This window comes from Podarcis cretensis, assembly GCF_951804945.1.
Source record: "Podarcis cretensis genome assembly, chromosome: 4".
Classification (NCBI taxonomy): domain Eukaryota; kingdom Metazoa; phylum Chordata; class Lepidosauria; order Squamata; family Lacertidae; genus Podarcis; species Podarcis cretensis.
Genome location: NC_137173.1, coordinates 33,681,898 through 33,706,350, shown reverse-complemented (window position 1 = coordinate 33,706,350; position 24,453 = coordinate 33,681,898). Strand labels below are relative to the sequence as shown.

The following is a 24,453-nucleotide window of genomic DNA, read 5'->3' as shown; positions in this document are numbered from 1 at the left end:
ACCTTCCCTCTTCAGTGTGTGTAAGGTGGTTAGGGAATCATGATGGAGGGGCAGGGCCAGCAACTGTTGTCCCACTTTTCCTCTCACTCAGCAGTAATTGCAGAAGGGAGAACACCTGAATAAGGCTTAAGTTTCAGGAGATTCTCTAAATGTCATAAACCTTAAGCTTTCACTAAGAAGGATTCACATTGTACTACTCACATTTAAGGCATGTTTCCCCACCCCCAAAGAATCATGGGAACTATAATTTGTTAAGGGTGCTGGAAACTACAACTCTATGTAGCGTAAACTACAATTCTCAGGATTCTCATGGGGGGTGGGGACAAATGTGCTTCAAAGGTATGGCATGTATGCAGCCACAGTCTCACCTCTATGGGAGAAACCATAAGTAGCAATTTAACAGCTGGTCTTAATGTGGTCAGTTAATGAGCTATTCCATAAGTATTTGTGTCACTATTCTGTGTGGGCTTACTTGACCTATGGTCATGACCTATTGTCCTTAACATATATGGAAATGTATGTGTTACTGAGATCAATGAGCTATTTTTTTTCCAAATACTGTACATTATTTTGTTCTTCTGAAAAAATGCCCCATGCTTTCCCCCTTCACAAATGAGATGCTCAAAGCAGCATAGAAGAAAACATAAAAGCAATAGTGATCCAACCATTAAAACAAAAAATGAAATTAAACCTGTAATCTTAGTTGATTTGCAAGTGACCTACTGTAAATCTTGTCTTGCAGATAATCACTTATTTTAATTACCATGAGCAATGATGCAGACTAATTGTTTTGTATACCTGTAGACAAAACTAATTCATGCAAACAAAAAATAATTAGAGATTACTATATTCAGATCAAGAAGGAAGCCTAAAATGTCCATTTTATGGGGTCTGATGTTCACAACATTTAAATTGTGTATTTAGCTTGGCTTTCCTGTTTCTAAAATCAGTCTTCAAGAGTGGCGTATCTAGGGCTGATGTTATAAACTGGTCTGCCACCTCAGATTCCTTGTAAATGTCACCAAAGTGGAGAAGATTAATGGATTGGTTTACATCCTTGGCCTACACTTTTTTAAAAAAGCTTTCTTTTCTATCGTTTTTTTCAGCCCTCAGAAATGGGCTGAGAGCACATGACTAATTGTGGGCATGCCTTCTCTGCAGCATCCTGCTGCTGGCTGGCCTCTATGACAAGAATGGGACATCATTTCTGGTTGGGTTTTTTATCAATCCAGCCTAATACATGGTCAATATGGAACATAGTTCAGCTTCGTAAATAGATTCTCTTTGGTACCTGACAACAGGAACAAAAGTGGCAGAGTCAAGACTATCTTGTTTGGCAGCCCATTTAAAACCTAGACTTTCCTAATGGAAGTTTTGCAATGTCTGCTTATTTTCCTGCACGATAAAATACATAACTCGTGCACTCTTCCCTTACATCTTTTCTCATTTGAAGTAGTTCAAAGGTGAGCAAGATATTAACAGTTAAAAGGAGTAGTCATTCTTCTTCCCCCATGCCGTAGCCTTGAAGTGTTTCTTTATTTGTTTCTGTCAAAATTGTACCTGTGACTAAGCAGGGGCAAAAACTGAAAAGTACAGACTCTTGGTTGTGTTTTATGCAGTGGGATCTTACCCTTATTTACTCATAAGTTCAGTGGGAATTACTACCAAATCACTTCTCATAGCATCACAGTCCAGTTCACTCAGCTTGTAGAACTTTGATACGTCAATCCCTTTGACTGAAGACCTGGCAGAATTGCAGTTGCCCTTAGACAGGAAACCACCTTACAGGCTTTGACAATTCTGCCTGCCTGTCTGAATTCCCTTTTCATTTCTCCTTTCCCCAAACACCTTCTCCCTTCCCCCATTGTCCTTCATCCATTCCTCGAGTTGCAGCAAAAGGCTTGCTCATGCCCAGCAGCTGAAACATGGGCTGTTTTTCATTTAGGACCCTCCTCATAAATTTCAGATGGTGTGGTAGTAACAAGAATTGCTTGGCTGGCCCTTATTTAAGCAGCAGGGGGTCTGGAGCTGCAGGCAGCATTTCCTCAATAAAACCTTCAGATTCTAATCAACAAACACCTCTATAGCTGCCAATGTTACTATTATAGGACTCCCTCAATCTTCCTTTGTCTCTTCCTCCATCCCTCTTCTTGTTCTCCACAGTGTATACAGATTTTTCCACATATACACACTTTTGAGCAGCATGGGGATAGGTAATGCTGATGATATTAGCTTTTACACCTCATGCATCTGATTCTCCCCCTCCTTAATCTCTGCCAATAGTGTAGTCGTTGATTTAATGAAAGTGACTTCCATGCCCCCAGTCCACGGACAGGAAATTGTTTTTAACCTGAAGGGAAATAATTTATAAAAACAAAGTTCTTACTTTTCGTTTCCTCTAATCCATTGTCCCTGTTGCACCTTTACTGGTGGGATAATGAAGGATTCAATCCAGTCAAAGTTGAGAATTTTAAAGCTCCATTGATTGAATGGAAGAGTGAAGCATGGGCTTATATCTCTTCCCTTGGAGTTAAAAATGACTTTAAAATGCTTTACTTTGACAGTACCATGCTCAAAGTAAAGTCTAAATCTAATTTGACACTGCCTTTGAAGTCAGTGGGGTGAGGATTCTAGCCTGAGTCTGGATGCATTTATATTGGTCTGGTTTTATTTTATTTTTAAATTCCTTTCTGCGGTATGTGAGCACTGTGTCTATATAGTATCTGGTGTATCCTTGTGTGACAATTTTCTGTGTCTCCTTTTTACCATAATTTCTCCCCAAAAAGCTTTTCTTTTCCTGTTTTTTTCTCTGTATTGTATCTGTTTGTATTAAGAAGAGCCCAGGGGCTGAGGAAATCTATTCATTTGTCTTTCTGTTTAAACCAAAATATTTTTTATAACCACAGCCAAGTAAAGAGGTAACAGAACTTGGCAAACAAACTATTTAAGCTGCACTTGATCGGACCTGTTTTTATTTTATGTCCTAAAAATATCCGTAATAGCACATTAGTTCACTGCGATGTTTCATTTGTAGTGGATTGAGTTTATACAATGGGAGCTAAGCAGGACTGTGTTGTTCACATATTAATGTTACTACAAATGAAAGATCTTCTGCAAGGGAGTGTGTGGTGGTGGTGAAAAACAGTCATATTGATCACTACCATGAGTGTAACATGTGAACAGTGCTTATGTTCTTCCACCGAATGCTTAAGTATGGTTGCAGCTCGGTACATTGACAATCCATAGGCTTCTATATGCTTAGTTTACATGAATTTGTTGTTCCAAGAGGCAATTACTGCTGCTAACTTCAAGTAACCAAAAGTCCACTTGTTTAAATACTCATCATTTTTATCAGACACTGCTATTTGCAGTATAATTGTGGCAGTTTTCTTGACCCTCTGGCTATGAGACCTTCTGGATCTTGTACTGAACCATTTATTGATTTGCCGACATCAGAGAAGATAAATGTGCACCGCGCTGCATTCATGTTTATGACTTCCTCTTGTAAACGGTCCTTGCAAAAGAGGCGATAAGATCGGAACCACCTAGTTTCTTCACCTCAAGCTGCCTTCATGGCAAGATGGAATGCCGCCTTCACTTATTAGGGTTTAAGAGGCACAACTATCCATGTTTGCCTTTAAATTTGTGATTCCATCCTCTGAGGACTAAATGCTGACTCTGGGTGTTGATGTGTGTCAAAAAAACTACCGGTATTCTCTTGACTCTTGACTAACCTACTATTTTATCTCTTATCTCCCTGTCATCCAGGGCACCTCACAAAGCTGAATTTCCACCCTTAAGTCCTCTGGGGCAGCTTATGGGAACTTCACTTGGCATCTTTTGCTCCAGACTCCTCTGCATGGGATGGCCATGATATCAGAGGGGGAAAGACCAATGACTGCTATCATCTGTTTGCTCTTGGCATCTGCTGGTTGCATTGCAAATTTGGGTGAGTGTCCTCCCCCCCCCCCATTTCCCCCTAATAAATGTTTAGGGAAGCTTTTAATGTTTGATGTATTACAGTATGTTAATATTTTTTTGGAAGCCGCCCAGAGTAGCTGGGGAAGCCCAGCCAGATGGGTGGGGTATAAATTATTATTATTATTATTATTATTATTATTATTATTATTAAGCTGCTGCATTTTCAAGGACTCAACTTTATTTCCATTTTGCTTATGGATTGGTCCTACTTCTCAACTTTCAAATGCTGCCCTCCCTTTAATCTTTTTCTGTAGCCTTATTTTCAGCCACTTAGGACTGCTTTCAAATCCCAAGTCAACATTTGAGAATCATTGCTGAGTCATGAAATTTGCTGCTCACCTGGAGTGAGCAGCAATTGCCTATGGGTGAGGAGCCAAATGGCAAACCCACCTAATTCCAGAAGTGGTATACCTCTAACCATGAAGTGATGGGGACAAAATAACAGAAGAGGCCTTTCTTGATTTATGAGATTTCCAGGGCTACGGTATATCCCTGTTAAAAACAGAATGTTGTCCTTTGATCTGATTCAGCAAGACAGTTCTTACATTCCACTTTGTACTGCTTTTTTACTTAGTCACCATAGGACAGTACTTTGCTTCTCTCACTATGGAAGCAGAGTATTACAAATGTTCTCTATGTGTACTGTCTCTCCTGAAGTAGAGGGCAGGACAGAGAGAGAGAAGGCAGCTAGAGTAGTGTGTGATGGAACATGCCTTTACCTACATATAAAGCCACATTAACTCAGCATGGTGCCCTTGTTGAGAATGAAGATCTATATCCCTAAGGTGAAGTCTCAACAGTTGAATGTGATGTATTCTTATGATCTTACTAATAAGTAACCAACCACCAAATGCCAATAGCCTTCAACCTGTGGTATCATCTTGTTCTATTTTTATTGAATTCTGTTCAGAATGGTTAATGCATGACAAGCCTAAGCAATGTGACTGTGATTAGAATGTTGATAGCTGGTACCTACAGTATTAGTAGATCTACTTTCCTTTTGTAAACCAGTGTTCATGAGGATTTCTCAACTGTCCTCCTTTTTCAGGTCAATCTCGTCAGGTCACCGTGCAGCCTGCTTCTGTGGTCCAGAAGTATGGTGGCTTGGTCAGCTTGAGGTGTGTGGTTGAGCCCTTGACTGTAAATGTGTCCTGGAGACTAAATGGAAAGGAGCTGCTTCCCTCAGATGACATCCTGGGGATCCATATTGATCAGAGATTGCTTACCGTGGCATCCTTAAACAACAACACAGTGGGCCGGTACCAGTGCATAGCCCGTGTGCCTGAAGGTGTTGTTGCCAGTGTTCCAGCCATGGTAACATTAGCTAGTGAGTAGCTTTGCTTCTTTTCCTCAATGTACAACGCATTGTCTTTAGTTGCCTGATTCAGTGCTAATCAGATGATCTAAGCATCCTTCATTCTCAGACATAGGATATATTTTGAATGTGAATGCTGGCCTCATGCTGGGTTACACATATGCTTCACCACAAGCCTCATTTTGGAGTGAAGAAGAGCGCCTTGTACTTGTCTGACCTCACACAGGCACTCCCACAAATAGGACTAAGTAGGATACTCAGATTGGGATGCTGGCATTGTTTAAGAGTCAAGAGTTCTAACATGGCAAGCCCACAAGGTAAATGCTATTATGTGTATGAGTCATAGGACAGAACTGCCTAGTAACCTGTCTTGACTAGTATCAGGAGGGTTCCCTCTTCAGGGCACCACAGGGTGTGGAGGGAAATAGAGAAAGGAGATATGCCTCTAAAAGATTGAAGGAGATACATTTGTGCAAAACAGGGGCTGGTTTTGTTTCAAAGCCAAGAATTATTGGCTTGTCATCAAGATATTAATCAGAAGTGAAATGTTTAGGTTGGGCCGGGTTAGAGAGGGAGAATGGAACAGCAGCTCCAAGGCTCCATGGGAGGGGTCTGCCATTGGGTTGAAGCCTTTTGGGGATTTGAAGTGAGCTCTGCAGTTAGATTAAGTTTCGGAGAGTGCATTCCAGAGCAGAATGGGGGCTGTGTTTTGCTTGTGGGCTCATAGAGGAGGGGAGTGAAAAGGTGGATGAGATTACTCAGAGCATGGTTTGCATTTAACAGGGACTGGGAAAGTGCTGCTTGCTCAGCCTCTTAGCACAGTTGTTTTGCTTATGGGCCTTTCTAGTGTTCCCTCAAATGTTTTTTATTTGGACAAAGCGGTCATTGTTCAGCCTACCTGGCTGATGGCTATCCTTTCCAGCCTCAGTGAATGAGGGGAGTCAGGCTTCCACAGCAGAGCTTCTAGTAAATCTCCTTGAACATCCATAAAATCTGGTCCACAGATCCAGCTTGCTTTTCTAAACTGTTGCTGTTGAAATAAAACGGTTTTAATTAAAATTAAGAAGACAGCAAAGTTAGCTAGTGATGTTACATCACAAAAAGGCCATTTACAATATTCACTTTCAGAAGTAGCTATAGTTGGGAATAATATGTGATTATTAAATAATCTTGTATGTAAAAACTAAATGAGGCTGGTATATTTCAGCACAATGTATGCTGTTTGCTAATAATAAATGTAGACTGTGAAAATAGTATGGAAAAAAACCCAGAACACATATTTTCCTAGATTCCACGTGAAATAATTAAATTAGAAATGTATGTTATTAGAGAAAAGTGGAGAAAAGTAACTACCAAGAACGTGATGTCAGATGTCCAGATTCAAAGTTTCCAGTGTACACAGACGAGGAAGTAACACCTGTTTTTCTAGAGCTTATGTGAATTGGAGACACATAAAATTTTCCACCAAGTCACTTTGAATTTGAGCCCATTGATACAGGCTAAACTTCCATACATATTTACTGGAAAACTCCAAGACTCGCCAATCCTGCTTGCATGCTACATTAAGCCATAGTTAAGAACAAGCTGTGATTGAATGTGCAGTGTGCTCATGCACACAACAGCTAAATGGTTCTTGCCCCAGTCCTCCCTTGCTGCCACCATACCACTAAGAAACAACTCAGAGTCTGGCTTGTCATGACATTTGAATCCAGACCATGAGTAGTAACCAAGGTTTGCTCTTGGTTTAGTGCTTGTGGTTTGTTTATGGGAAACAAACCACAAACCTGGGTTCAGACATCACCATTCTAGTTGTTTCCCAGTGTTGGGCAGCAATACTACCATACTCCCCCTACTCTTCAGCCTGGCTTAAATTTGTACATTGTTAGATCATGTGCCATTTCAAACCAGGTTGACAGGAAAGAGTTGATTTACTATGTAACCATATTGCCAGTATGCTTATGTTGAATTGTTAGTGAAGAGTCTGTATGTTACAGGTTTTGAATTATTGCCTTTAAAACAATAGTTTAATGTTATCGTGAGTGTTTGTTCATTTGTTGTTTTGCATAAAATGAAATTTGCTTAAATAAAAGATAATCACAATATTTTCTCTTTTATGTATGAAAGGAAGAGGCACAACTGGTAATTTTATTCCCTACATGTATGAAGTGAACACTGACAGACTGAATATGATAAGCTACATAATATGCAAGAAGATCTGTTATGTCTTATCATTTGTAAACACAGAGATAGTCAAAAGATATCTGTTCAAAAGATGCCCATCCAATTTCTGTTGTATTCTAGTTGCTGAACATTTGCTCCACGTGTTGTTGAGAGAAGGCCGTGAACACAAATAGGCAAAATGCCTCTTAGATATTGAGAGAGCTGGACAGGTAGGCAGCAGAAAGGTGGGCTTATGTGATGCAAGGTTTAGTGGCAAAGTACATGGTTTGCATGCAAAAGGTTGCATATTCAGTCCCTGGTATCTTTAATTAGGGCTTGGAAAGAATCCAGTCAGAATCCTGGAGAGCCACTGTCACTGTAGACAATTCTGAGATAGATGGACCAACAATCTCACTTGGTATAAGACAACTTCTTGTGTTCGTTCTTTCGGGGAAGGATGCTGGAGTCATTGAGACTAAAGGTGTAAAGGGAAAGAGCACTGGCCTCTGGCACCAGCCCTCCAAGGAAAGTGACACATTGGAAAGGGCAAGACTAGCCTAGCCCCAGTCATCAAACAGAGAATGAGTAGCTGCAAGAACCTGCTCTCCTGCACCAGGAGAAGGAAGCCTGCTGTGTCCCTTGGGATTGCACAAGTGAGGGAAAAGTCACCCTTATCTCTGCCACTGGCCAGAGCAACAAGGGCTTGGTTTTGTTGCAAGCTGCCTTGGAAAATGTTAGTTTGAAAGGTGAAGTATACTTCTGGATGCAGAAGATAGGCAAGGAGAGCAGTACCTTGTAGGAACCCTGAGGATGCCCTAGAACAGTATGTGGTGGAGAAGTTTCAAAAAAATTGAGGAGTCTGTTGGGGTTTAGCTGAGAAAGAAGTTGCAATTCAAGCCCAATGGAGGTTGTTCAGAGGTATTCAGAGTAGGCATCTGGGCCCATTGTGGAAAGAGAGAAGCAGAGGGACACATAAAAAGAGAAAGGGGATGTGGGTAGACATCCCTGGTTGTCAAACAAAGATGGATCTAAAAGAATCTTTATTCAGGATTCCTCCCCTCCATTTTTTTTTTAATTCTCCTTTGGTTCTTGGAAGGTATGTTAGAGACTATATCTCCGTCTTAAGGTTTCTTACGAGGTTTACACATCGCCCCTCCTGTTTCCCAAAGGCACCATGTCTGAATGGGATTATCCCTGCCAATATTTTTGACATGTTGGCAGCTGAACTTTAGCCTTGGGATATGCCTGCCTTTAGTGCAGAGATGCTGATTGACACCCTTGAGCTGGTCCCTGCTCAGGCTACTTTGGAGAACTAGTTGAGACTAGCAGTTAATTCCTTTAGCAGATTTTTTTAAACGTAGAGATAAATTGACTATTGTTATATAGTCCTTGACAGAGGGAAGGAAATGTGGAAATGGTAGACTTGTTAAAGCAACAATAGAGTTGCAGTTGCTCATATTAGCTAGTGAATGTGTGCAGCCGCTCCCAAGCAAAGATAAATACAGGAAAATAATCTTCAGACATGGCAGTGTACATCTTTTATTTGTTGCAGTTATATTATTCATGAAGGAAAAATGTTGCATGTGAACTGGCATTCTCTGATAAATACTACCTGTTTCTGACTCTGATGGTTGCATAGGAAATCCTGTGCACAAGGACAGGGATGCTTGAGAAATTCATTTGCTTCATATTCCAAAGTGAACTGACCTAATCGGTACCCTCCTGACTAATGCAGCACTCTACATTTGTTGTATTCAGTGTTGCTTGAATCCTAGTTGTTTTCTGCCTCTGAGCAAAAATTGGAATAAAAGACCCCCAAACTAAACACACAAATGGAATGCTAGAAGGGTTCATTGTAGCCAAAGTACAGAAGGATTCTCTCAAACAGTATTTTCAATGCAATGTCCCTCCTTCCGAAATGGATCTTTTGCTGCCTCCAACTAGCTAGATTGAGAAGAACCCTGTTTAAAACTGGCTGGATTCACGTAACAAACCCTTTCAGCAGAAGCCCTGTGCAAGGACTTCCACTTGCACATTGCAGTTTCCCTCTCTTCCCCTATGTGCCCTATAGAATGGGCTCTGGTGGCAAGTTATGAGAACCCCCAGAACATTCCGGTCGGCGCCAGCGCTTAATGGCGGTCCGAGCCTCGAGCTCCGAGGCAGGACTGCTCCGTTAGTTCGGGTCTTACCCGCTACGGCAAGCGGGGGACCCCTAAAATCACAGGCGCGGAGCCTGTGAACAAAGGAGATTCGGTGGGCACCCTTTGCGCCCCCCGGTACTGTGAGGGAGCCTTTTTAAAGGCTTCTGAGCGGCATCGGGGTAAGCGCGGTGCTGAGAGTCGTCACCCAGCTAGCGGAGTGAAGCCGCGTCGCCATGAGCGGAGAGCGCCGATTCCTTCCTGCAATTGAAATTTGACCACAACACCCGTGAGTAAGATTGGAAAAGTAACGGGACTTTAAAAAAAAAAAATTTGGCTGAAAACGGGAAAGGCAAAAATTAAGGAAGTCTGCCTCCCCGGAACTGCAGAAGGAATAAAGCAACGAAAATCAAGCTGCACTTAAAGGGAACCTTTCTAATTTTTTTAAGCTGTCAAACTGACATCGGACTTAAAACCTCCCCCCAGATTGGCAGGAGAAGGGGGGAAGGGATTGGAACGTTGTTAACCTGCTGGAAAATTAATGGACAATTAAGACCTTCCATTGCCAAATCCCCTGGGGTCGGGCTGCCCAAACAAGACACCGGGACGTGGACTGTCAAACTTTGAGAAGTGGGGACTTGTTTGCAAAAAAGTTATCGGACCTTAGATGTACTTTGCTGCATTTTGGCCACATAGAAAAATAGAGACATTACAATTTGGATATTGGAAACTTTTGGCTACTGTTATACTTCCTTGCTTCTTTGTTTTCCTCTATCTCTGCCATTTGGATACAATTGAATGCTCCCTCTAGAGGGCTCTATCTGAAACTGTTGCACTTGAAAAAGTAACAGTGGGATTTTCCACTTGGGAATCAACTCTGTGAAAACGACCTTGAGGATATGAGTGCCCCTACAGAAGAGATAGTAACAAGGCAGAAAGCAAAACAATCTCACAAGAAAAGGGCCTCTATATCAGGAACTGCAGCTGTGCAGGAAAAAACACCAGCTTCTATGGATCCTATGACTCAGGCTCTACTTAAAATAAATCAATCCCTGGAAGCATTGACAAAACTTTCGACAGAGAATTCTAAAAAATTAACAGAGTTGACAACAAGGTTGGATGTGAATACGGCTAGTGTTGCATCGAACACAGATTCTATAAATAGATTAATTCAGGAAAGTTCAGAAACACGAAAGATTGCAGAAAGTGCAAAAATAACGGCTGAAGAGACAAGGGAAAAATTTGGGCCTATTATTAAAAAAGTGAATGAGCATGATGCAGCCCTCTCCTTACTGGAACTTCAACGTAAAGAGAAGAATTTAAAATTTAGATTGGTGCCTGAAGGGGAAGGGGACAACCTTGTGAAATTTCTCACAGAGAACATCATAACTTTTTGGCAGGAGGAATGGGAGGAAGATGAGGAACTTGAGATAATATCAGCCTTTCGACTGGGTAGAAGGCAGGACAAAAAACCAAGGGACTGCCTAATTACATTGAGATCAAAAGAAGAAAGAGATAGAATATTGAATTTGCATTATCAAAAGGCATTGGTGATCCAAAATTGTCAGATACAGATTTTTAAGGACATTCCTAAATACATTTTAGAGGTGAGAACATATTACAAGAGTTTAGTAGACCTGCTGAAGAAAAACACCATACCATTCAGATGGGAGTTTCCACAAGGATTGTCCTTTAACTTCAATGGAAGGAAGATTAAAATAAAAACAATTCAGGACAAAGAACTATTTCTAGAGAAGTACCTGGAGGATCTGCAGAAAGGAACCGTGGAGGAGAGGGAACCACCCGATATAGCAAATTTGTCATTTGGACTTTCATTACCACCATCGGAGGAAGAGCAGAAGCTTGGAGCAGTTGGAGGAACAGCTACCTAAATACAAAATGTCTCTGCAACTCCTTAGTTGGAACTGTAATGGTTTGAACCTTCCTCGGAAAAGAAGACAGGTTTTTCACATTTTGAAGAAAGAACAATTAGACATAATATGTTTGCAAGAAACCCATATTGCCAGGATACACAGGAAATTACTAATAAATAAGAGACTCGGTCAAGAATTCATCTCATCAGACAAAGTAAAGAAAAGAGGTGTGGTGATCTATGCAAAGGAAAAGTTGGCTCCAAAATTAATATTTAAAGATGAACAAGGAAGATACCTGGCAATTGAAATACAAATTCAAGGAGAAAAGATACTAATTGTGGGAGTTTATGCCCCAAATGAAGGGAAGGCTGAATTTTTTAGGAAGTTGCATGAGACATTAGTTGACTTTTTAGATTATAAAATCCTAATGATGGGAGATATGAATGGAGTTGTCTCAACAAACATGGATAAAGCACAGAGACAAGTGATTTCGAAAGAAGGGAGACTACCAAGGATCTTTTTTGAAATGACTGAAACAATGGACTTGATTGACATTTGGAGAACAAAGAATCCTTTAGAGAGAGAGGGAACTTTCTTCTCAGAAGCAAAAATGACATGGACAAGAATAGACCAAATTTGGATTTCTAGTAGTCTGGCGTCAAGAACAAAAAAAGTAGAAATCTGCCCAAAAACGTGCTCCGACCATAATGCGGTCAAGATGGAGATGAAACTAACAACAACTGGTTCCTTTAGATGGAGAATGAATGACACCCTATTCAAGGATGAAGAGATCCATAAGAAGGCCCTTAAAACATTAAAAGATTACTTTGAGATCAACAGGAAAACAGATGTGGAAAAAAGAATAATTTGGGACGCAAGCAAAGCCGTGATGCGAGGTTTCCTAATTCAACAAAATTCTATTAAGAGGAAGCAACAAAATGAAAAGAAGGAAAAAATTTTAGAAAAAATAAAAGAAGGAGAGAAGAAGTTGAGGTCCAAACCAAAGTCCCATGAGATTTTGAGAGAAATAAAGTTTCATCAGATGCAATACATGGAACTCATGAACCAACAAATAGAATGGAAGATAAAGCAAATGAGACAAAAAACTTTTGAATCAGCGGATAAATGTGGGAAACTTCTGTCATGGCAATTGAAAAAAAGGCAGAAAATGAATACGGTAACAAGTTTAGAAATGGATGGAAAGATTATCCACAAACCCAACGAGATTAACAATTGTTTTCAAAGCTTTTTTAAGAAATTGTATGCACAAGGGCCAACTAACGAGCAAGAAATAGAAGAATTCATCAGAAAATACGGTTTACCAAAAATCTCAGAACAAAGTAAAAGGATTTTAAACGAGGAAATAACAGAACAAGAAATAGAGGGTGCCATTCAGAATATGAAATTGGGAAAATCACCAGGACCAGATGGCCTGACGGCCAAATACTACAAAATGCTGAAAGAATGGCTGATACAACCATTGAAGGAAGTTTGCAATGAAATTTTGAAGGGGAAAAAGGCACCTGAATCGTGGAAAGAGGCTTTCATCTCACTTATACCGAAAACAGAGACTGAGAAGAACCAGGTTAAAAACTACCGCCCTATATCTTTACTCAATGTGGATTACAAAATTTTTGCAGACATTTTGGCAAAAAGATTGAAAAGAGTGTTGGCAGAAGAGATTCATAAGGACCAAACAGGCTTTCTCCCAGGTAGACATATGTCAGACAATGTGAGGAACATTATAGACATTTTGGAGCTGCTGGACGTTGACATTAATAGGAAAGCAGTTTTGATTTTTGTGGACGCGGAGAAAGCCTTTGATAACATTTGTTGGACTTTTATGAAAAAGAATCTCCAAGGGATGGGGGTAGGACAGGGTTTTGAAAACGGTATAGGTGCAATATACTCTCAACAAAAGGCCAAATTAATTGTAAATAACGTGGTAACAGAAGAAATACTTATAGAAAAAGGTACACGACAGGGCTGCCCAATATCCCCTTTGCTTTTTATATCGGTCCTGGAGGTTTTGTTAAACATGATTAGAAAGGACCAGTTGGTTAAAGGAGTTCAGGTCGGAGTTAGACATTATAAATTAAGAGCATTTGCAGATGACCTAGTATTGACTTTGCAACAGCCAGACACTAGTACTAAAAGAGTATTAGAACTAATTGAAACATTTGGTCGAGTAGCAGGTTTTAAGTTGAATAGACAAAAAACGAAAGTGTTGGAAAAAAATTTAACAATGGAAGAAAGAGAGAGTTTTCAGAATGAAACAGGTTTGGAAATTACAAAAAGGGTAAAATACCTGGGGGTAAACTTAACATCCAAGAATGTGAACTTATTTAAGGATAATTATGAAAAATGTTGGTCAGAAGTTAAAAAGGATCTGGAAATATGGTCAAGGCTGAAACTTTCCTTGTTAGGCCGAATCGCTACTATTAAGATGAATGTATTGCCTAGAATGCTGTTTTTATTCCAGACGTTGCAGATTGTGGACAAGATGGACTGTTTCAAGAAGTGGCAGAAAGACATATCAAAATTTGTCTGGCAGGGCAAAAAGCCCAGAATTAAATTTAAGATTTTAACTGATGCAAAGGATAGAGGGGGGTTTGCCCTGCCGGACTTAAGACTTTATTATGAATCAGCAGCCTTCTGCTGGTTGAAACACTGGCTACTTCTTGAGAATACTGACATTTTGGATCTGGAAGGGTATGACAATAGTTTTGGTTGGCATGCATATTTATGGTATGACAAGGTAAAGGTGTATAAAAGTTTTAAAAACCATATTGTAAGGAAAGCATTGTACAACGTTTGGATTAGATACAAAGATTTGTTGGAAAGTAAAACCCCTAGGTGGGTGTCACCAATGGAAGCTAGGGAAGTAAAAAAGCTTAATATGGATTCTAAATGGCCAAAATATCATGAGATCATAGAATACGATGGTGAAAGGGTGAAACTTCAGAGTTATGAGAAACTAAAACCTAAGGTTCGAGATTGGTTGCATTACTATCAGATAAATGAGACGTTTAAACAGGACAGGAAAATAGGATTTCAGAAAGAGAAGTCAAAATTAGAGACAGAATTGTTGGAACCCAATACTAAGAATTTATCAAGAATGTATAACTTGCTGTTAAAATGGAATACACAGGATGAAACGGTGAAATCAGCTATGATCAAATGGGCACAAGATATAGGTCATGATATCATGTTTGCTGACTGGGAACAATTATGGACCACCGGTATTAAATTTACTGCATGTAATGCTTTAAAAGAAAATATTATGAAAATGATCTACCGGTGGTACATGACCCCAGTCAAGCTAGCAAAGATTTATCATTTGCCTAATAATAAGTGTTGGAAATGTAATGAGACTGAAGGCACTTTCTACCACCTTTGGTGGACCTGCCCAAAGGTTAAAGCTTTCTGGGAAATGATCTATAATGAAATTAAGAAGGTCCTTAAGTGGACTTTTCCTAAGAAACCAGAGGCCTTCCTTTTGGGTATGGTGGGCCAAGTGGTGTTAAGAAAGGATAGGACTTTCTTTATGTATGCCACTACAGCAGCAAGAATTCTACTGGCAAAGTATTGGAAGACGCAAGAATTACCTACTCTGGAAGAATGGCAAACAAAGGTGATTGATTTTATGGGACTGGCTGAGATGACGGGCAGAATCCGGGACCAGGGGAAAGAGACAGTGGAAGAGGACTGGAAGAATTTCAAAATATATCTTAAAAATAATTGTAAAATTGAGGAATGTTAAGATGTCAGGGGGTAAGAAGTAAAGAATTGCAGCAGTAAACAAAAAAAAAAACCTAAGAAATATTTACGAAAAGGAATTAAGACAATGGACTTAAGGGTTGCTAAAGAATTATTAAACAAGGATGCAGGGATGGGGAGGTATGGGGAAGTCAAAGAAAAAAGGTTATGAACCGATGAGTATGAAGTTATATTGTGTTATATTGCTGTTTATTATCTGTGTGGAAAATTAATAAAAATTATTATAAAAAAAAAAAAAGAGAACCCCCAGAACAGCCTATGGCGGGAGGAAGAGGGGTGGGTCTGGCAAGCTGCAATGTTTTTTGTGAATGGAACGTTCAACACCGCACAATGTTGAATTTCAGCATATAATTCTTATCAGCAGACACCTCTCAAAACTGTAATTGTGGCAAGATGAGGCAAGAAAAAAGATGATAAAAAATGTGGAATTCAGTAAATATGTAACTAGCATATTTGCTAATATAATGAAAGAGGGCCAGTTTTAGCATAAGCAAGAACAACTGGCTGTTCTAATTAACACCAGGTGAACTTAGCATTGTATATGAAGAATTCAAAGAAGAAGAAGAGGCAGTCTGCTTTGCAAACAAAATTCTCTTGAGTATTACCTAAAAAATCTACAGTTTTGTGAAGCATCCTTCGTTTTCATTTGGATGCTCCATTCTGAATATTAAGCTATCAAAGCAGCCTTCAGCTGGAGCTGGACACCTGGGTGTTAGCTTTTTGCAAAGTGGCAGTGGGCAGTGACCCTTGCACAGAGGCATCTTTGGGGACCTGGGGGCATTTGCAGCTGTCTTTTCAACAACAAAAAACCTCATTTTTCATTTTGCTTCTGTCAGGGCCTCTAATCTGATAAGTCCCTTGATACAGCTGTTGGCTCCATGTTGAAAAGCCATTTTCACCCTCTAAGAACTTCCAGGGTAAAATTACAGCGAGGGAGAGAAGGAAATGAAAACATAGGACTGTTCCTGGATTTATATAACGGTGATAGTAGACATGTGAGGAGATAAATGGAATATGTGATACACAAGTTTGGAAGGCTGGATAGGATATGTATATATGCAAGGTAGGGAAGGATGTCTGAAAGATGTGTCTTTGCATATGGGGATATGGGTTTACAGTAGAGAGCAGGGGAGAGGCTGCACATATACAAGTACACGTAAAGTACATTTGTGACAGTGGCACAGGAACACAGCAGCTGAGAACAGAAGGAGGATATGTTTTAGGTATGTAAGAAAGGTGGAGATAATGGAACTATGAACTTACATGGGGTGGAATTCAACATCTTGCTAAGGTCCAACTTCCAAGAGACTGATCTACAACCACTATAAAAAAACTTTGGGAAGCCAAGGTTGTTCAGCTTTTTTTTAGGAAAGCCAAAGTTGTTCAGCTTTTTTTTTCCTTTTGGGGGGCGGGGGAGGATCCCACGATTGACCAGGGGCATCCCGCAATCGACCAGTAGATCACCATCAACCTGTTGGACATCCCTGCACTAGAGGGTCTCTGTGATCACTTCCATTGCATAATGACTTAGCAGAATCTGGCCCATGATGTTTTGTGGGTGTATCAAGAGTCCCAGTCTCCTAATGTTCAAGGCACCAGTCTCTGTGCTGGTTGCTGCTGGGCTATATGGACTTGTAGGACCAGCATGACTGCACAACCACTGTCACACCAAAACAGCAACAGTCAGTTTAAACATCTGCAGTAGGACGTGGCTCTTCTCTCAGATATTCTTTGTTCTACGCTATTATAGCCATTTCAACTCAAAGAGGTTTGCTTACGTTGTATATGAAGTGAGTTAGCAATGCAGCCAGAGTTTAATGGAAGCCAGGCAAAGTGCTCCACCATTCTGTATTCCTGTAGCTTAAATGTGGATTACCAGTGAAACATATCATATTCTGCTTTGCATTAAAAGAGGCTTTTAGTCATTTTCTTTTCCTGAACTTGCATCTTTCCACAGTAATCCTTTGCTGAATTTGATGTAATAATATATTTGGAGATTTGGTCATTTTAATTATTTTCAATTTATTTCCCCCCCAGGAGCACTTCTTTCTGTCTAGTACATTTTCTTCTGCCTAATGTTATCCATCGTAGGATTTGAGTCCTTCAGAAACTGGGGACAGAGTTAAGGGGGATTTGCAAAAATCACCAAATTTGGGCAAGATGGATGGCAACTAACTAAGTAAAGAACAGTGCCAGTTTAAAGGAATATGTTATCTGGGACCGAAGGCAAACTAACAGCAGATGTTCTTAATTTTACATTTCAATTCAGTTTAAGAGCTCCTTGGCTTCTTATATATAGAACACAGATTTCAAGTTCCAAGCAACATCAGTGTAGTGGCTGGCAGTTTTTCTTTATGATTGCTCTGTTTTACTCCAAAGCTCGTAATAACACACTAGGCCTTTTTGTTGTATATCTGTTTTCTTCACTTTGGCTTCTCTCCCCCCCCCCTTCTTCTTCTTCTTCTTCTTCTTCTTCTTCTTCTTCTTCTTCTTCTTCTTCTTTGCAAAACCAAACAAAAATCCTGAAGCTGAGTTGTAAAGTCTCTTGCTAATATGCAGTAGTAATTACAGGCAGTTTTATCTGCTAGCTAAACTGTGGGGAACTGGATATGGCAGGTGGGCAAGATATTGATCTACCCCCCCCCAACCCCCACAAACTATTTTGATAGGTAGGCCACTAATCCAGCACTTAACATCCCCATGATGCAAGGTAAAATGTTTTTCTTCAGCCTATATAATTTGGAATTGTATTGGGCAAAGGCTCAGGGTTTTTTTTGGGTTTTCTAGCTTAAAATTACAGGTGTGGTGAAGGCTAGACTCCGTCATACAACTCTTCCCAAAAAAAGTGGAGCTGTTGCTATAATTTACTATGACCCTCTTTGCATGGCACATTAGATCATAGTTTGTTTTTTATGTATAGTTTAATATGAATGCAGAGTGGGCTAGTGCACACTGCTGGAAAGTTCTTGCTCTGCTCCCCTGCTACTGTGCTGTATGTAAATAAGCCAGAGTCTGGCTTGTTGTGACGTCCAAACCCATGCTTGTGTTTTGTTTTTCTCCAAACAAACTATGAATAGTAACCAAGCTTTGTTCTTGACATACTGCTTGTAGTCTGTTTAGGAGATATAAACCATGATACTAGGTTTGGCCACTTCGACAAGCCAGACAGTGGCTTGTTTTCCCTCTTGTGCTGCAGTGTGCAGAGCAGAGTCCACTTACACCATTCATGTTGCTGCGTGTACACATTAAGCCATAATTTTCTCTCAACTGTGATTTTAAGTGTGAACCAGGCCTATACAATTACAACTTGCTTTCTCAAGAGACAGTTGAAGGCCAAGAGGACAGAGCGTTAGACATAGACCTGTGCTTGTTTTGTGTGTTTCAGATGAGCAGTTATACGGTATATTTAATATTAGCAACATATCCCATGACAAGTGAGGTGGCTACATTTCCCCCCACATGTATGGAGAGGCACAACTGAAATAAGATTTCTGTGCATTACCAACTGCACATGATATAGCTGGCAAATCTTGAATGTGTGAATATCCCTGTTACGCCATATTACTGTTTAAAGATGCAGGCATACTCTACCAAGTTGCACCAGTACAGTGGTACCTCAGGTTAAGAACTTAATTCGTTCCAGATGTCCGTTCTTAACCTGAAACTGTTCTTAACCTGAAGCACCACTTTAGCTAATGGGGCCTCCTGCTGCCGCCGCACCACCGCCTCACGATTTCTGTTCTCATCCTGAAGCAAAGTTCTTAACTCAAGGTACTATTTCTGGGTTAGCGGAGTCTGTAACCTGAAGTGTCTGTAACCCAAGGTACTACTGTATCATAAAAGTGACAGAATATTGATGTGGAAATCTGATCTTCCTATAGATGAGAGATTAATTTTCTCTGTTTTCCTGTTGGGGAATTTGAGGGCATGGGGAAAATAAAGTGACATAAGTAAAAAAGGTAGCAGAGACGTAAATGCATTTCAGAAGATAAGTCATGAATCTTTTTTATTATGAAAAAGCCATTCTTACCCTTGTGAAACTGAGCTTGGGTTGCTTCTTCCTTCTACAAGCAAACCTTGTAATAGCAGAAAATGTTTTATATTCCATCTACAAAGAAAGTTGTTCCCTAGTGGCTTGGCTTGCAGAAGTGTTGGGCTGTCCTTTCTCTGCTCATTGGCCGAGACGACTTTGGCTGTTTTTTTGTTTAAAGCTCTGGATCTGCTTTTGTGCATACATATCCTTTGCCAGTAATTTTGGAGCCTTTGCCTTGGCTCTGGGATTCAAAAATGGCTGTGATGAATTTGGACCACCAGGAGGCACATTAATTTTTCCTGATTCTATTTGTATTTTGTTGATCAGATAAGTGTGTGATGTCAGCAGCCAAGCTTTCAAATCTCTTTTCTCCCACCACTGTTTTCTGTGTCTCCTAACATTTTGTCCCATGAGAAAGAGAAATGGGAAAATAAAGTCAGCACCACTCTCTCCTTAATTTTTGTCCCAACGATATCTTGGGAGTGAAGAATTAACCTCCCATCTGTCTGCAATACCCAGTGGAAACATGGCTCTCCCTTTCCAGCCTGCCTTTAAAGAATTAATCACTTTTCTGAAGTTCACTCCTTTACACCTTCTTTTTACTTTTATTATTATTATTTTAGTTGCATGATGCCAAGACATTCCTGAAGCATTAAACATGTTTGCTGCAAATCATTTTTATGTCTTTGTTAAGTCTCTCCCCTCCTTCCCTTCTTGAATCCAGGCACTAGCACGGAAATATTCTCCTGACAGCTAATACGTTTTTCATTTGGGGAGGCTTTTTGCCGTGCTGCCAAGGGAGCTGTTTTTTATTTAAAAATGTTTTTGAAGCAATATTGCTTTAATTAGCCTGTTTGAGAAATTTCATGTCACTTTTCCATAAGCGTGGGTGGGAGAACCTTGGAGCCAGAGCTGTCTTTTGCTGTTGGAGAGCTGGTATAAATCCCAGAGAAAGAAAACATATTTTTCCACTCTTCCAGTCTGCCAATAGAGACTTGGCCATAGTTTTCAGTTCACAGGCTGTTCTAGTTTTTGCTGTCCCGGCTGCCTGAATACTTGCATTGATCCAGTCCAACTGTAGACAGCACACCCTCTCACTAGCACGGGTCATATGAAAGAAGTCAGGAATCCTAGGCTACCAAATCACAAACTTTGCAGGCAAAAATCACAGACTCCAGTCTTATGAAAATGAAGGGCTTATTTGTAGTTTTCAGGCGAAGGTTAAAATTAAGAACTGGTGCAGTAAGGGGTATTGGTGTAGCTTTTCTTATCGTAGTGCTTCAGTGAAGGAATACTTGATATCTATATCTTGTGATATTTTCCCTTCAGTTTAACTAATTTCTTGATGTTAAGGAGTCCTTTTAGCCTTTGGACCTGGCAAACGTGTTTTTAGAGCAGGGCGTGATGCAGCACAGAGCTGTTTCTTTCTATTTATTACATTGTTTCTCAAAATTCTTGAATTCGTACCGCCTTCCAAACTTACAGCCTCTAGATCAGAACCAAATGAATGTGCAGAGAGGTCCTTGCTCACAGTTGTGTGCATACACCCTGCTGCTGCACTGGGGTAGTACTGTATATACTTGAGTATAAGCTGACTTTTTCAGCACATTTTTTATGCTGAAAAAGCCCCCCTCAGCTTATACTTGAGTGAGGCGGGTGGCAGCAGCGGAGAGACGAGTGGCCCAAAAGGAGCCCTTTCTCGCCGTTGGTCCCACTGCTGCCGCCCACCTCTTGCAAGGGCAGGCACAGGAGCCGTGGTTGGGAGAGGCATTGTACTGTGCTGTGCCTCTCCGAATCGTGGCTCCTATGCCTGCTCTTGTGAGCAGCAGAGGTGGCGGCGGAGGGACGAGTGGCCCGAAAGGAGCCCTTTCAGGCTGCTCCTTCCTCCTCCTTTGCTGCTGTCGGCGGAGGAGGAACGAGCAGCCTGAAAGCAGCCCTTTCGGGCTGCTTGTTCTTCCTCCGCCGCTGCTGCCACCACCAGGTTTCTGATGTGGTGAACAGGCTTATACTCGAGTCAATAAGTTTTCCCAATTTTTTGTGCTAAAATTAGGTGCCTCGGCTTATATTCGGGTCGGCTTATACTCGAGTATATACGGTAATTCCACACAAGCATTAGGGAAGGAGTAGATCAGGAGATATCTGACACCCTACTGAAGCCACAGTCATAAGCATCTCCTTCTGAGCTCTCATTTTCCCATATCATAGTGGGATGATGGGGTAGAAAGGATGCTGTCAACCTCACAAACCCAATGTGGATCAGGGAGGTTCCACTGCTAAGAGGGCATTTGGTTTAACTCAGGGCTTGGCAGTTTGAGGAAGATAGCACTACAAGAAACCATGAGGACTAGGTGTGAGTTCTTTAATTAAAGCCAGATTAACAGGATCCCACATAGCTACTGGGTTGAAGCATATATTTGCCACAACGATTATGCCACACTGAAGGCATTCCAAGAAGGAGTGCTGTGGGCAAAGGCTTCAGTAGTTCATCTTGATATTTCCAAACATAATAGTTATTTTGTGCATGTTTTATCATTAGGAGATGTAATATGTATCAAACAAAGGCCCTTTGGATGGGCTATGCCTGTGACTCACTTGATAATTGTAATCCCATACCCAGAACTGGAGTCCCCTTTAACTGTTTTCTGCTTTGGAGTCTTCAGTACCTGCTAACAAACTAGCGAGCCACTCTCAAACACCCATGACATATTGGTAGATCCTGCCTCACCATTGGGAATCACAGTTCTAATACCACTCATTATATGTAGGTCACTCAGGCCCTCATTGCATTGCCCCACGGAACTTTGCATTGTAAGTCCTTGGTAAAGATGGCATTGTATCTCTGAGATACTGTTATGTTTTGCTAGATAAGGAAAGGGGTTTACTAGGGGAAGAACCAGTGAAATAGAAAGTTGTTATTATATGACAACTTCATGAGAAGTTTCAGTTTTGGGCACCTGATTCTTGAAATCCTGTGCAGATGGTTAAGAAGTGTTCAGACACAGTAATAGAGAAAACAGCAGGGAAGAGAGGAAGAAGGAAGGCTGAGGTTGTTGGGGGTTTTTTGGCTGGTTGTGGTGAGAACTTGTGCAAACATTCCCTCCTAATGGATTTCTCAAATGTACTGGCAGGCAGGCAAGCAAAGGCAGGTGTCATGTCAAATACCTTCTCCAATGAAACTTGATCCATCCCTCTTGATCTGGTATACTCATTCTCACTTTTAAAGGACCTCTTTGTTGGTTGTTTTGCTCCTAAGAGCCCAGAGCATAGTGCAGCCAACTAGTTTAGCAGACAAAGTAGACCTCAATAAGAAACCTTTCTCTCTCTCTCTTGCTCTCTAATGTTAATTTTGCAAGTATATCTGAAAACCCATTATATTTCTCTTTTTCTCAAGGTTCATAACAGTAGAACATTAGGACAAGTATTCTCAACAATTACAATTTGATTACAGACATACAAAGCTGAATAACTGTTCCCTGTTGATAGGGGTTTCTGTTTTGAACAACAATGAAGTTTTAAGCTTGTTTATTATGGTTATGGCAATGCACTTTGAAACTGACTCCTCCTTCATAAAAGTCTCGGTTTGTTTTGAGAACTAATTATCTGTTCCGGGGGGTTTGCGGTAGTGGGCTAAGTTTTTATGGAATATCCTAGATTGCTTCCCACACTAGCAGTTTAGGGCAGAATTGAACCGCCTGATTTGCCTTGTTGCGGAGTAGGTTGTAAGGAATGGAGGTCTCCAACTGCCCAGGCCAGAACAGCTGTGTCAGCCTCCACCTATGGAGTGACACTAGCATCACTCTGCCAGCACATAGCTCCCCATTCCAAATTGATTGTTTGTGTATGTGTGTTCGGGTGCTAAAAGGGCTTCACCAGATAGTAAATTGCAAAGCAATGTATTTGGAAATCATATGGTCATAATGGATAATTTCAATAATTCTGCTGACCTTTTTGAAAAAGAGATCAGCTCTAGTCTACACTCCTATTTGATGTGGCGGAGAAATTAGATAGTTATAAGAATAAAGAAAACAGAAGATGACAAGTGAAAAATCAGTTGGGCTGTTCAATCTGTTTCAGTTAAAAGTCAATCAGTCAGTCAGTCAATCAATCAATCAATCCAGAGGCATTATGATTTGCTTAGTGGCATACTGCCTTTGCCCAGCAACTGCATACGTACATCCATTGTACACCATGAAAACAGGACCATGCCTACAGGAAACTCCCCAAATGACTCCTGGAGACACAAAGGCTGCACTCTCAAGCACACTTGCATGTAAATCCTATTGATATCAGTGAACTAGGTATCACATTGGCAAAAGCGTCGTCCTACCCACATATTATCAAGGTGATGGGAATATTGGAGCTATTTGCAAAGGGGAGATTGGAAGACAGATGGCAGTGTGGCGTAACTCCTCCTGTGCATCCAATTTCTATCCTGAAAACATCCCACCCAGGCCATGTTTCTCCTGCCTAGGCTTGTTGTGGAGCCCAGATGAAGAAAAATATTTAAAACTTGACATTTAAAATTTGCTGGACTGAATGTGGAGGGTGGGAGAGGAGAGAGGGAAGATTAAGTACCCTCCTTGTCCGCCTGCACTTCTTACAAGTAAGCATTCTACAATAGTACAGTATTGCAAAGGAAATGGAGAGCTTAGAACCCCATGTTACCTTCCAGCATGCAGTTTGTTCTTTATTTCTAGGTTTAAGATCAGGAGGTTAGGAAAGAATGAGCACTTGGGGCATAAGAAATGGTCATATTTGAGACACCTGCATATGCTATGGTTCTTGGAGTTTTTTGACAGTACATGAGATTGTGATATAATCTCATGAAAAGGATATAAGCTTCCTCAGTTTGTAATAAATGCAAATCCTTGAGCATCCCCCCTTGTGATTCTTTTTAATCTACTTACATTGTCCACCACTGTTACTTTTCTCCCATGTGTGTAGCCCAGCAGTTCAGCTTTTAACAGATCCTGTTGCTATCCTCTTAAACAGATCTCAAAGACTTCAAATACGATGGCCAGCATGTGATAGAAGTTGATGAGGGAAATACAGCTGTAATTGCCTGTGATCTTCCTGAAAGCCACCCAAAGGCCCAGGTTCGCTACAGTGTAAAACATGAATGGCTGGAGGTCTCCAGAGGTGAGTTGTGACTGACTTACAAAGGAAGAGAAA

General features: G+C 40.7%; 1 protein-coding gene across 4 annotated transcripts in view; it reads left to right on the top strand.

Moving 5' to 3' along the window:
* BOC (BOC cell adhesion associated, oncogene regulated) overlaps positions 1–24,453 on the top strand; it is an 85,796-nt gene that overhangs the window by 41,698 nt on the left and 19,645 nt on the right. For all 4 annotated transcript variants that reach the window (XM_079973419.1, XM_079973420.1, XM_079973418.1 and 1 more), the window contains 3 exons: positions 3,769–3,949; positions 5,030–5,308; positions 24,274–24,420. In XM_079973419.1, coding sequence (XP_079829545.1) covers positions 3,865–3,949; positions 5,030–5,308; positions 24,274–24,420 — 511 coding nt within the window. In that variant the 5' untranslated portion in view covers positions 3,769–3,864. The remainder of the gene's footprint in view (positions 1–3,768; positions 3,950–5,029; positions 5,309–24,273; positions 24,421–24,453) is intronic.